This window comes from Hypanus sabinus, chromosome 14, assembly GCF_030144855.1.
Source record: "Hypanus sabinus isolate sHypSab1 chromosome 14, sHypSab1.hap1, whole genome shotgun sequence".
In the NCBI taxonomy this organism is placed as follows: domain Eukaryota; kingdom Metazoa; phylum Chordata; class Chondrichthyes; order Myliobatiformes; family Dasyatidae; genus Hypanus; species Hypanus sabinus.
Window position 1 is genome coordinate 101,279,982 of NC_082719.1, and position 13,490 is coordinate 101,293,471.

At 42.0% G+C, this 13,490-nt stretch overlaps 1 protein-coding gene across 1 annotated transcript in view; it reads right to left on the reverse strand.

The window, feature by feature from the left end:
• Window positions 1-13,490, reverse strand: part of dcc (DCC netrin 1 receptor) — an 897,707-nt gene that overhangs the window by 648,273 nt on the left and 235,944 nt on the right. Inside the window, exons 4-5 of the mRNA XM_059988663.1 lie at window positions 6,927-7,077; window positions 2,351-2,487 (exon numbers count right to left, since the gene is read on the reverse strand). Coding sequence (XP_059844646.1) covers window positions 2,351-2,487; window positions 6,927-7,077 — 288 coding nt within the window. The remainder of the gene's footprint in view (window positions 1-2,350; window positions 2,488-6,926; window positions 7,078-13,490) is intronic.

A 13,490-nucleotide genomic window follows, 5' to 3' on the forward strand; every position in this document is an offset into this window, starting at 1 on the left:
AGAGCTCTGCCCTCACCATTCCCAACATCCGTTGCTCCTACCAGATTAACAGACTCTCCCCTCATATTGACATACAGCACTGTGCAGAAGTGTGAGGCACCCTAATCATAAGACTTTTGCACAGGTATGCTGACATGAGTGTGCAGTACTGTACGTTTATGATTTGCACAGTACTGTGCATAAACATGTACTTTGAAAATAAATTTACTTTGACTTTGAAATCCTGCATCTTAGTTCCCCTCGGCTGTTGTGTCACATCAAGGCTGAAAGGTTGGAAATTATTCCCATCCTGTAGCTGCTGAATGTTAAAGGACTCCTGTCCCTTTCATGTCAATGGAAGGCTGGTTCAAAAACAAGTATGTGTTCCATCCCTCCATTTTGCTTTCAAATGTAAAACAGTACATTGAACAGTGCAGCAAAGTACAGACCCTTCAGCCCAAAGTGTCATGGCAACCCATGTAAGGCTACTCCGCAATCATTCTAACCTTTCTCTCCTACACAGCCCATGGTTCTCCATTTTCTTATCATCCATTCAGTTCCATTTAGGTTTAGTTGTCATTCAACCATACATGAATATCCAAGAATACCACCAATCTTACTCCAGAGTCAAGATGCAACACACAGTAACCAACAGCCATACACAGACCAAAGCACATATAGCACATATAAGATTGCAAGCACATATATAAGATACCAGCAGAAAAAAATATATAAAGTTCAAGCCCCAGAGTCCCTGAATGTTACAGCAGTCTGCAGTTGAACACAATATGGCTTGTCTTCTGCCAAGCAAACACTAGGGGGCAGCACCAAATCCAGCATGGACTCTGCACTGCACCACCTCCAGTGGTGCACTGACTCTGACACCTTTCTCCTGTAAACAGGCGACACTGTGGTTTGAGGCCTAGTAGTCGCTACAAACGAAGCCACGCAGTTCCCCCACCATCCACCAATAAATCAGTGTGCTTATCTAAGAGTATCTTAAATATGTGACGAATTATTCCCTGTGTAAAAAAAAGCTATGTCTGACATCTACTCTAAACACTGGCATTAGCCATTGTCACCCTAGGAAAAAGTCTTTAGCTATCCACTCCATCTTCAGCTTGAGTCCTAACTTACTCAACCTGTCCTCAAAAGACATATTCTCTAATACAAGCAGCATCCTGGTAAATCTCCTCCACATCCTCTCTACACCGAGGCAACCAGAGCTGGACACAATATTCCAAGTGTGTTCTAACCAGAGTTTTATTGAGCTGTAACATTCCCTTGTGGTTCTTGAACTCAAAACCCCAACCAGCGAAAGCTAACATGCCATACACCTTCATAACTACCCTATCAATGTGAGTGGCTGCTTTGAGGGAATCTATCGACTTAGACCCAAAGATCCTCCTCTTCCTCTACACTGCTATGAATACTGCCATTAACCCTAAACTGAATTTATGTCACTGATCAGCTCTTTAATGCATTTGTTGAGGCTTGCAATTATTACCTTGGCACTACACTCATTGGCTTTAGGTACACCTGCTTGTTAATGCAAATTCTAATTATCCAATCACATGGTAGCAACTCAATACATAAAAGCAAGCAGACACGGTCAAGAGGATCAGTTGTTGTTCAGACCAAACATAAGAATGGCAAAGAAATGTGAGCTAAGTGACTTTGACCCTGGAATGATTGTTGGTGCCAGATGGGTTGACTTGGGTATCTAAAAAAGGCTGATCTCCTGGGATTTTCACACGTAACAGTCTCTCGACCAGGGGTTCCCAACACATTTGATGCCATGGACCAATACCATTAAGCAAGTGGTTTGTGGACCCTAGATTGGGAATTCCTCCTTCAGAGTTTACAGAGAGCAGTACGAAAAGCAAAAAAACTTCTAGTAAGTAGCAAATCCGTGGGCAAAAGCACCTTGTTAATGAGAAAGCTCAGAAGAGAATGGCCACACTTGTTCAAGCTGACAGGAGGTACCTAAGATGTATCACCTGAGTGCACCGTCTTGAGAATATTTTTAACGCCTTTAATTTTTCCCTGTACTATCACAGCGATTGAACATATAATCAAAATACTTCATTTCAGCAAATGCTGAAAATTCACTAAACAGATAATCAACAAGTCTGGGACGACCAAATCTTTTCCTGTCAGTAAAGCGTTTTCTTGTTTTTCAAGTAAACATGCTGAAAATCTTCTAGCATTAACTCGCAACTTTACAGAAATCGTGGTGACTGTACAATCATACTGACCATATCTGATGGATATCAATACAATTATTAAAACACAACTCAATAAGCATTTAGTGTTCTCAGTGGAGTTTGTGTGTATCTTAAAACTGTTGAATGAATTGAATTAGACTTACTCATTACAATAAACTCTGCTGAGGCAGCAAATGTCTTATTCTCGTAGTTGGCGACACAGGTATAAAACCCCGAATCTTGTTCAGTTACACTTCTGATGAGAAGATTACTTCCTGCCAATAGCGAATACTTCCTGGACCTGAAAAACATTACAATTATCTATTGAAACGAATGTTTCAAGTGTTTTGCACACAGTAGAGAACACAGCAGGTGCAATACCATAAACACTAGAGATTCTGCACACAACGCACACAAAATGCTGGAGGAACTCAGCAGAAAAGGCAGCATCTATGGAAGTTAATAAACATTCAACATTTTGGGCTGAGACTCTTCTTCAGGACTGAGAAGGAAGGAGGAAGATGGGTGGAGGGAAGAGAGCCAGTTAGAAGGTGATAGGAGAAGCCAGGTGGGTGTGAAAGGTCATGGGCTGGAGAAGAGGAAGGTTCTGCAGATGCTGGAAATTCAGATCAACACACACAAGTGCTACATGCTGATCTTGTGAAAATCCCAGGACATGGGAACCAACAACAACTTTGTGCCACTGTTCCACTGTGTTTGCAAATGCTTGTCCAAAGAAAAATATTGAAGGTGAGTCTTTCTCCCTTCACCAGTACAGCTTATCCTGCTCTGTACCTCCAGGATGGTTGGTTTAATAACACGGAGATTTGCTTAAAAATTTCTCTGCTTTGAGATCAGAAAAGTAGCATCTCAGGGAAGAGAACTAGTGGAAAGCAACAGTAGCTGGAGGCTGACCAATGAATAAACTAACCAAATTAAATGCATCATCACTTGGTACGGAGAGTCCAATGTGGAGGATCACAAGATGCTGCAGAGGGTTGTGGACTCAGCAAGCTCCATCATGGGCACACCCCTCCCCACCACAAGGACACCTTCAAAGGGCAATGTCTCAAGAAGGTAGCATCCATGAATAAACACCTTCACCATCTGGGACATGCCCTCTTCGCATTACTACTATCAGGAAGGAAGTTCTGGAGCCTGAAGACCCACATTGAACAGCTTAGGAACCACTTCTTCCCCTCCACCATCAGATTTATGAATGGTCCATGAACCCAGCCTCACTGTTCTTTTACTTTGCACTATTTATTTAATTTTGTAATTTATAGATATTTAGGTGTTTACATTCTTCTGCTGCTGCAGGACAACAAATTTCTCGATATTTGTCAGTGATAAAGGGTGCAATGATAGTGTAGCTGTTAGTGCGATGCTACTTCAGAGTAGGGCATCGGAGTTAGGGAGTTCAATTGCAGTATCGGCTGTAAGGAGGTTGTATATTCCTTCCTGTGAACCGTGTGTGTTTCCTCTAGGAGCTCAGGTTTCCTCCCACAGCCCAAAGACATACAGGTTAGTATGTTAATTGATCATTGTAAGTTGTCCTGTGATTAGGTTAGGGGTAAATAGGTGGGCTGCTGGGTGGTGCAGCTCATTGGGTCAGAAGGGTCTGTTCCACACTGTTTCTCTAAACAAACAAATAAATAAATATTTTTTTTTAAAAAGGAAGTGATCATTTGAACTGAAGTATAACAAGATTACACTATTCCCTGACTCTAATGTCTGGAGTTTTTAGAGTGCCTATTCCTGAATTTCAGAACTTCTAGTGGTGGAAATTCCAATGTGTAATATAATCAGAGACATGTTTATCTGCTGACATCCAATTACTTTCTTCATTATTTGAACAGAGGTTCAAGTGAGTTTAAATGTGGGATTTAATGAAGTCTGAATGTTTTTATGTAATTGTCAAATTAAAGACAAATTTGCACTACAAGTGAAAGGCCAAAGAATGTTTGACCAGCTGTGGAATTTTTGCATTTTCATATTTTCAAATGATCCTGGGAATGAAAAAGTTAACACACGAGAAGCATTTGTTGGCTTTGGGCCCATTAATTGCTCGAGTTTAGAAGAATAAGAGGGGATCTCATTGAAACCTATTGAATATTGATAGGTCTGGATAATGTGAACATGGAGAGGATGTTTCCTATAGTGGGGGAGTCTAGCACAGCCTCAGAATGGGGGGACATCCATTTTGAGTAGAGATGAGGAGGAATTTCTTTAGCCAGGGTTTGGTGAACCTGCGAAAATTCATTGCCACAGACAGCTGTGGAAGCCAAGTCACTGTAGTGAAAGTGTGTAGTTAAAGTGGATATTGACATGTTTTTGATTAGAAAGGGCTTCAAAGTTACAGGGAGAAGGCAGGAGAATGGGGTTCAGAACAATAATAAATTAACTATAATGGAATGGTTAGCAGACTTGATGGGCTGAGTGGCCTAACTCTGCTCCTATGTCTTATGGTCTTATTCCAAGTAATTCACTCCTACAGCTGAGGACCCAATACCTTGAACTGCACTCCAATGCGCTGGTAATAACACACTGAATTTAAAGAGATCAACACACACACACAAACACATGCTGCAGGATAGGCAGCCTCTCTGGAGAGAATAAACAGTAGATATTTTGGGCGATATCCTTTAGAAGGACTGGAGAGCTGGAATGAAAGGGGGCAAAAGCCTGATTAAGTTTTGGGGTGGGGAGAAATACAAGCTGACCGGTGATAGGTGAGACCAGGTGAGGGGGCATATGGGTAAGTTGGGGAAAGGGTGATGAAATAAAAAGCTAAGAGGTGATAGGTGGAAGAGATAACCCCCTCACATGATGATGAAAAAGTCTTAATATGGGCAAACGTAATATCCTCAGCTTGCATTATCACACACTCCATGGTCGTGGCAACAAATTTACACTCTTTGTTTTGCAGTTGATCCAGACTACATATCTGATAGGCATTGGAATCTGCTTATTTTGTGCAGTCGTGGCAGTATCTTAGGGGACGCAGTCGGGGAGAAGCCGTAACTAGGATAAATGTTGCACAGATGTAATTACGGGTGGCTTCCTGCTGCACAGAAAGGGTTCTGAGAAATGTTACAATGTCTATCAACGGGCCAGTGTGAAACCTTCAACATCTGAAACCATGCTGTAGTAACCCTGGCTGTGAGAAAATAATTAACAGTCGGACAAGTTGGTGTAATGAGTAGTGAGTTCAATATGCGGAAACCAAATTAAAGTTTGCCCTTTGTTCTGTATAAAATGTGGGAAAAGAATTTGTAAATTGTGAAGTAGTCATACTACTTCATATTTTTCCTGCAGATCCTAATGGTTAACAGTAAAAAAAATAGCTTTATTTGTTCCATGTACACCAGAACATTGAAATATTGAGTGGAACGAAACCATAAGACATAGGAGCAGAACTGGGACTGCAGAAGACATGCATCTGTTTTCCATCCATATTGTACTCTGTGTTGTGTATTCATTATGTTTATTATGGTAGCCAATCACGTGGGAAGGGGTGTAGTAAAAGTGAAGGGTTTAGTTATGTACTGCGTGCATGCTTTGTCCTGGACGGCTTGGAACTGGGACCGCTGGGTGCCTTATCTTTTGTTGACCGCTTAATAATGCTTAACTCACTTAAGTCTGCTTAAGTAACTTTAATATCACTAGTTTTAGGTTCATAAGTTACATGAATTCAAGATTGTATGTTTTTTAGTTGCTAATAAAGGACTGAATAAATTTCTATGACTTTTTGGAACATTATTTTGGATTTGAATGGAGAGCACATGATACAAGATACCTCCCCGTGCTTGATTAGCAGCATCAGCTGGTTTGTTCAAATTGCCACTACAAGAACATTCGGCCCATCGAATCTGCTCCACCATTCCATCATGACTGCCTTGCTATCCTTTTCTACCCCATTCTCCTGCCTTCTGAGATGTGTAATTTGCATCAAGAATGAGCTGGGAGCACCCCGTCAAGTGTCACCACGCTTCCAACACCAACATAACATGCCCACAACTTGTAAACCCTAACCCATATGTCTTTGGAAAGTGTGGGAAAGCTGCAAGTCCCCGGGAGAGTGTACACACTCCTAACAGACAATGGCTGGAATTGAACCACCAAGTTACAGTACAGCTGGCAGTATAAGGCGTTACATTCATTGCTACACCACTGTTCATCTTGGCCGGGGAGACAAACATAATGGACTCAGTTACCAGATATGAACAAGTCAGCCTTTATTGTTTACGTATTGTGGGGAAGAGGATTAACAAATGGTGAAGTGTGAAGCTGCCACACAATTTTGTATTTTTCATGAAGATCCGAATGGTTCGTTGATATGCAGTTTGACGTTTGCTGCCCCCAGTGCTAAAAGCACTCTGCAGATTTGCTTTTAGGAGACCCTTTGGCTCAGGTTCCACATGCTTCTGGTGACTCTCTTTTGCTATTCGCATGATCTGATTGAGGCGCTTTGGCGCAGAACTGGCTCTGTGTTCATCGACACAGAGCTGTCACTTCTGGACCATTTTCAGGGACTCTGCATGCTAGTTGTTCACTTCTTGCTGTTGGCGTGGTTAATTTTGTTTTGCTCATTGGGTGTTTGATGTTTGTTCCCAAAGAGTCCCACGGTGTCTCTTTGCTTCGTGCCTGTCTGTGGGAGGATGAATCCCAGCATTGATAATAAATGAACTTTCAACCTTTGATCTGGGGCTGAGGGACAAACATAATGGACTCTCTTACCTGATCAGAACAATTTCATCCCCTTTTTTCCAAGTGACTGTAGGTGCTGGGAATCCAGTAACACAACACTCCATTACCCCATCTCTTCCTTCGAGGACAGCTATGTTCTGAGGCCGCTGAACGTATGTAAACTGTCTGTGAATGCCAGGCTCTGTAAAGTGGAAGAAGGGCAATATGTCAAAATCAAAGTCAACTTTGAGTAAATTTATTATCATATAAAAGCACGGGAGCAGCATTAAACCATTTGGCCAAGGGAGTCTGCTCTGCCATTCCATCCCCACACATGAAGCTGTTTAGAAGATAAGAGCCCATTGTACTACAGGAAAGATACTGGCATGGATAGTAGATTGGCTGACTGGCAGGAGGCAAAGAGTGGGAATAAAGGGAGCCGATTCTGGTTGGCTGCCAGGGAGAAGTGCTGTGCACAGGGGTCAGTATTGCGACTGCTTCTTGTCAACTATTTGGATGATGGAATTGATGGCTTTGTAGCCAAGTTTGCAGATGATACAAACATAGGTGGAAGTTTGGGTAGTTTTGAGGAAGCAGGGACTCTACAGAAGGACATAGACAGATTGGGAGAATGAGCAAAGAAATAGCAGATGGAATATAGCATTGGGTGATGCACTTTGGTAGAAGGAATAAAGACATAGACTATTTTCTAACTGGGGAGAAAATTCAAGATTTAGAGGTGCAAAGGGACTTGGGAATCTTTTGCATGATCCCTAAAAGGTTAACTTGCAAGTTAATTAGTTGGAAGGAAGGCAAATGCAATGTTAGTATTTATTTTGAAAGGACTAGAATATCAAAGTAAGGATGTAATGCTGAGGCGTTATTAGACATTGGTCAGACTGCACTTGGAGTATTGTGAACAGTTGTGAGCCCCCTATCTAAGAAAAGATAAGAGGGCCAAAGGAGTAACCAAGAATTATTCCGGGAATGAAATGGATAATGTATGAGGAATGTTTGATAGGGCTGTACTTGTTGTTAGAAGAATGAGGAGAGATTTCATTGAAACTTATCTCATTGAAAGGTCTAGATAGAGTAGACATGGAAAGGATGGTTCCTAAAGTGGATGAGTTTAGAACCAGAGGGCACAGCCTCAGAACAGAAGGACATTCATTTAGAACAGAGTAGAGGAAGAATTCTCTAGCTAGAGTGTGGTGAATTTGTGGAGTTCATCGCCATGGATGGCTGTGGAGGCCAAGTCATTGAGTACATTTGAAATGGAGGTTGATAGGTTCTTAGTCAATCAGGGTGTCAAAGATTACTGGGAGAAGACTGGAGAATGAGGTTGAGAGGGAATAATCAGCCATGATGGAATGCTGGAAGTGACTCAATAGTGGGCCAAATGGCCTAATTCTGCTTCCATGTCATATGGTCTAATGGCTGATTTATTTTCCCTCAGCCCATCCTCCTGCCTTCTTCCCATTAACGTTGATACCCTGACCAGTAAAGAATCATCAAGCTCTCCTCAATGACTTGGCATCCGCAGTCATCACTGGTAATGAATTCCACAGATTCACTGTCCTCTGGCTAAAGAAATTCCTCCTCCTCTCTGTTCTAAACAGACATCCTTGTCTTGTGAGGCTGCATCCTCTGGGTTTAGGCTCCCCCACTATAGAAACCATCCTCTCCACTTCCAACCTTTCTAAGCCTTTCAATATTTGATAGATTTCAAAGAGATCCCCCTTCATTCTACTGAACTCCCGCAACCCAGAGCCATGAAATGTTCCTCATAAGTTATCTTGAATTCCTGGTATTATTTTCATGAACCCATTATCTTGAGATTAATTTTCTTACGGAAAAATACAGGAAAATAAAGACCTGGTGCCATAGTTAAGAGTATTGCTTGAAAAGAAGTCACTCAGTCAAACCAGATAGATCACAACCAGCTGTTTCAGATATATATTTTTTTAAATTTCTCCTTCCTGTCTCTTATCAATGGTAATGCAGGGTTTAGTTCGCTGTGATACTAATCCAATGGCAGAAGTTCCAAATTCAAGGCAGCAGCAGAGGAATTAATTTCTTATTAATTTTATAAATCTAGAATAAACAAGCAGTCCTGCTGATGGAGTTCCTGTGTCTCAACATCTCTGAAAATCCATCCTGGGCCCAACACATTGATACGATTGAAAAGAGGTGCAACAGTGGCTATATTTAATTTGGAGTCTGAGGAGATTTGGAATCTCACCGAAGACGCTGGCAAATTTCTACAGCCATGCCATGACTGGTTGCATCACCATCAGGTATGGAGGGGCCACTGCATAAGATCCGAAAACACAGCAGAGGGTTGTAAACTCAGCCATTTCTAACATGGGTACTGGTCTCCCCCTTATCAAGGACATCTTCAAAAGGCTACACCTAAAGAAAGTGGCCTCCATCAGTAAGGACCAGCATCATTTGGCACATGCCCTCTTCTCATTAGTACCATCAAGCTTCTGTACCTCCTCCCTGACACAACAGCCTTTAGAAACATAATTTTCCCTTCTGCTATCAGATTCTTGAATGGTCCCTTAACCCATAAATTCAACCTCACTATTTCTCTCTCTTTTTGCACTACCTATTTATTTTTTTCTGTATTTCTTATTATGAGGAGAATTTGAGTGAGCTAGTGATTTTCTCTTTGGAGTGAAGGAGGGTGAGAGGTGTACCACACACAAGATGCCAGAGAGACTCAGCAGGTCAGACGGTATCTATGGAGATGAACAAACAGTTGAGGTCTTTCATAAGGACTGGAAGGAAAGGGGGAAGATGTCAGAATAAAAAGGTGGGGGAGGGGAAAGAGTACAAACTTGAAGGTGAGAGGTGAAGTCAAGAGGGTGGGAAAGGTAAATGGCTGGAGAAAAAGGAATCTGACAGGAGAGAAGAGTGGACCATGGGAGAAATGGAGTGGCCCTGGGGAAAATGATAGGCAGGTGAGAAGAAGATGTATGAGGCCAGAGAAGGAATAGAAAAAGAATGGAAGGGGAGGGAAATATATATATTATTTTTAACCAAAAGGAGAAATTGTTGTTTATGCCATCAGGTTGGAGGCTACCTAGATGAAATATGATGCTTTACTCCTCCACCCTGAGAGAGGTCTCATCGTGGCAAAAGAGGAGGTCAAGGACCGTCATGTTGGAATGGGAATGGGGTTAGGAATTAAAGTGGTTGGCCATCGGGAATTAGCAGATGGAGCGGAGGTGCTCAACAAAGTGGTCTCTCAATTTTTGATGGGTCTCAGCAATGTAGAAGATGCCACACCAGGCACAATAGATGACCCTGGAAGGAGGCAAGGGAGAAGGTAAATGGGCAGATGTAGTGCTTTGGTTGGTTGTAGGGTTGAGTGCCAGGATGGAGAGGGACAAATGGACAAGGGAGTCATGAAGAGAACAATACTTGTGGATAGTGGAGGGAGGGACAGTGGTAAAGATGTGCTTGGTGGAAGGATCCCATTGGAGATGACAGAGAGTAATTGTTGGATGGGGGTCTCATGGGGTGATAGGTGAGGACAAGAGAAACTCTATCACTCTTCAGGCAGTGGGAAGATTGGGTGAATGCAGATGTAAGGGAAATAGTGGAGTTGTAGATGAGGGCAGTGTCGATTGTGAAGGAAGGGAAACTCCATTTTTGAAGGAGTGATATCCATTCTAATATCTTGGAAAGGAAAGCTGCATCCTAGGAACAAATGTGGCAGAGCTGAAGAAACTGAGATAACAGGACACGGGATGGGAAGAGGTACAGTCAAGATAGCCATGGGAATCATGTGGCTTATAAAAGATGTCAGCAGACAGAGAAATGGGAGGCAGGTGTCTAAGTGAGTTTAAGGGTAGGGTGGATGAAGTTCGAGGCAAAGTTGATGATATGGATGGGCTCGCATTGGTGTGTGAAACAGCACCAATGCAATTGTCAGTGTAGTGCAGGAAGAGTTGGGGAGCAATAGCTGGGGCCCATGTGGGTGCCAATGGCTATCCCTTGAGGTTGGACAAGTGGGGGTAATTGTTGAGGGTGAGGACCAGCTCTGCCAGATGGTAGAGAGTAGAGATGGAGATGAGCTAGGGTCTTTTGTTGAGAAAGAAGAGGGCAAAGGATGAGTGGGGTCTTGATAGAAGTGTACAAGATGATAAGAAGCAAAGATCAAGTGGACAGCCAGCGAGTTTTTCCTGGGCAGAAATGACTAATACGAGTGACATAATTTTAAGTTGTTTAGATGGAAGTATAGTGGAGATGTCAGAGGTATTTTCTTTTTACACAGTGAATAGTGCATGTGTGGAATGTATTGCCAGAGGTGATGATAGAGGCAGATACATTAGGATTATTTAAGAGATTCACAGATAAGCACCTGGATGAAAGAAAAATGAAGGGCTTTGTAGAGGGAAGAGTATGTTAAAAGTTCAGCACAACATCAGAATCAGGTTTACTATCACTGGCATACAGTGTGAAATGTTTTGTTTTGTGGTAGCAATACTTTGTAACACAATGATAAAAACTTCATTTGCAGTAATAAGGCTATATATATTCTAATAAGTTAAATTAAACTGGTGCAAAAAAGTAGAGAGATAGTGTTCATGGGTTCAATGTCCATTCAGAAATCAGATGATAAGGGGAAGAAGCTGCTCCTGAAAGGTGGAGTGTGTGTCTTCAGACTCCTGCACCTCTTTCATGATGGTAGCAATGAGAAGAAGGCATGTCCTGGGTGGTGGGGCTCCTTAATGATGAACGCTGCCCTTTTGAAATACCGCTCCTTGAAGATGTCCTGAATGCTGGGGAGGCCACTGCCCACGATAGAGCTGACTGAGTTCACAACTCTCTACCGCTGTAATCGATCCTGTACAGTTGCTTCCACCCCCCATCCCACCTATACCTGACAGTGATGCAGATGATGAACCCAAGGTCCTGTCCTATACTGTATTGTTAAAACAGCTAAATTGGATTAGTTAAGTTTGACAACTTGGTCAGCATTGATGGGTTGTGCTGAAGAGCCTGTTTTCCAAGCTCCATTGCTCTAAGACTCTATGAATTTTATAAAAATCAAGCTGTCCTTAGCAGCAAAAAAGCACTTTGTAATATTTTATGTTAATATGAGAACCTAGAAGATATGTCAGCAGGATCCTGAGGGATTGCTACACTGTAAGTGTAGAGTCACAGAGTAAAAGCAGAAGAGAGGGCATATAAAAGGGCAAAAATTAGTGGTAAGTTAGCAGATTGGGAAGCTTTTAAAAACCAACAGAAGGCAACTTGAATAGCTATTAAGATCTAAAGTACGCTAGCCAATAATATTAAAGGGGATACCAAAAGTTTCTTCAGATACATAAAGTGTGTAAAAGAAAGCTGAGAGTGGATATTGGACAGTTGGAAAATGATGCTGGAGAGGTAGTAATGGAGGACAAGGGAATGGCCAAATGGACTGAATAAATATTTTGCGTCAGTCTTCACTGTGGAAGACACCAACAGTATGGTTGAAGTTCCAGGTGTCAGGGGCATGAAGTGTGTGAAGTTACCATAACTAGTGACCAGAGTCTTGAGTAACTGAAAGGTCTGAAGGTAGATCAGTCATCCGGACCAGATGGTGTACACACCAGAGTTCTGAAATAGTTAGTTGAAGAGATCATGGAGGCATTAGCAAGGATCTTTCAAGAATCACTACATTCTGGAATAGTTCCAGAAGACTGGAAAATTGCAAATGTCACTCCACTCTTCAAGGAGGGAGAGAGGTAAAAGAAAGGGAGCTATAGGCCAGTTAGTTTGAAACTAGTGGTTGAGAAGACGTTGGTGTCGATTATTAAGGATGAGGTCTCAGGGTACTTGGAGGCACATGACAAAATAGGCTGTAGTCATTATGGTTTCCTGAAGGGAAAATATTACCTAACAAATCTGTTGAAATTCTTTGAAGAAATAACGAGCAGGATAGACAAAGAAGAATCAGTTGATGTTGTGTACTTGAATTTTCAGATGGCCTTTGACAAGGTGCCACAGCTGAGGTTGTTTAACAAGTCACGAGTCCATGGTATTACAGGAAAGATTCTAGCACGGATAAATCAGTGGCTAAGTGGCAGGAGGCAAAAAGTGGGAATAAAGGAAATTATTCCAGTTGGCTGCCAGTGACTAGTGGTGTTCCACAGGAGTCTTTGTTGGGACCTGTTATTTTTACATTATATGTCAATGATTTGCATGATGGAATTGATGGCTTTTTTTACAAAGTTTTCAGACAATATGAAGATAGGTGGAGGGGCAGGTAGCTTTGAGGGAGTAGAGAGGTTGAAGAAGTACTTAGAGAGATTTGAAGAATGGGCAAAGAAGTGGCAGATGGAATACAAAGTCGAGAAGAGTACTGTTTTGCTCAATGGTAGAAGAAATGAAAGGGTTGACTATTTTCTAAATGGAGAGAAAATACAAAAAACTGAGGTGTAAAGGGACTTGGGAGTCCTTATGCCGGATTCCCTAAAGGATAAATTGCAGGTTGTGTTAAGGAAGGCAAATGCAATGTTAACATTCATTTCAAGAACACTGGAATATAAAAGCGAGGATGTAATGTTGAGGCTTTATAAAGCTCTGGTGAGGCCTCACTTGGAGTATTGTGAGCGG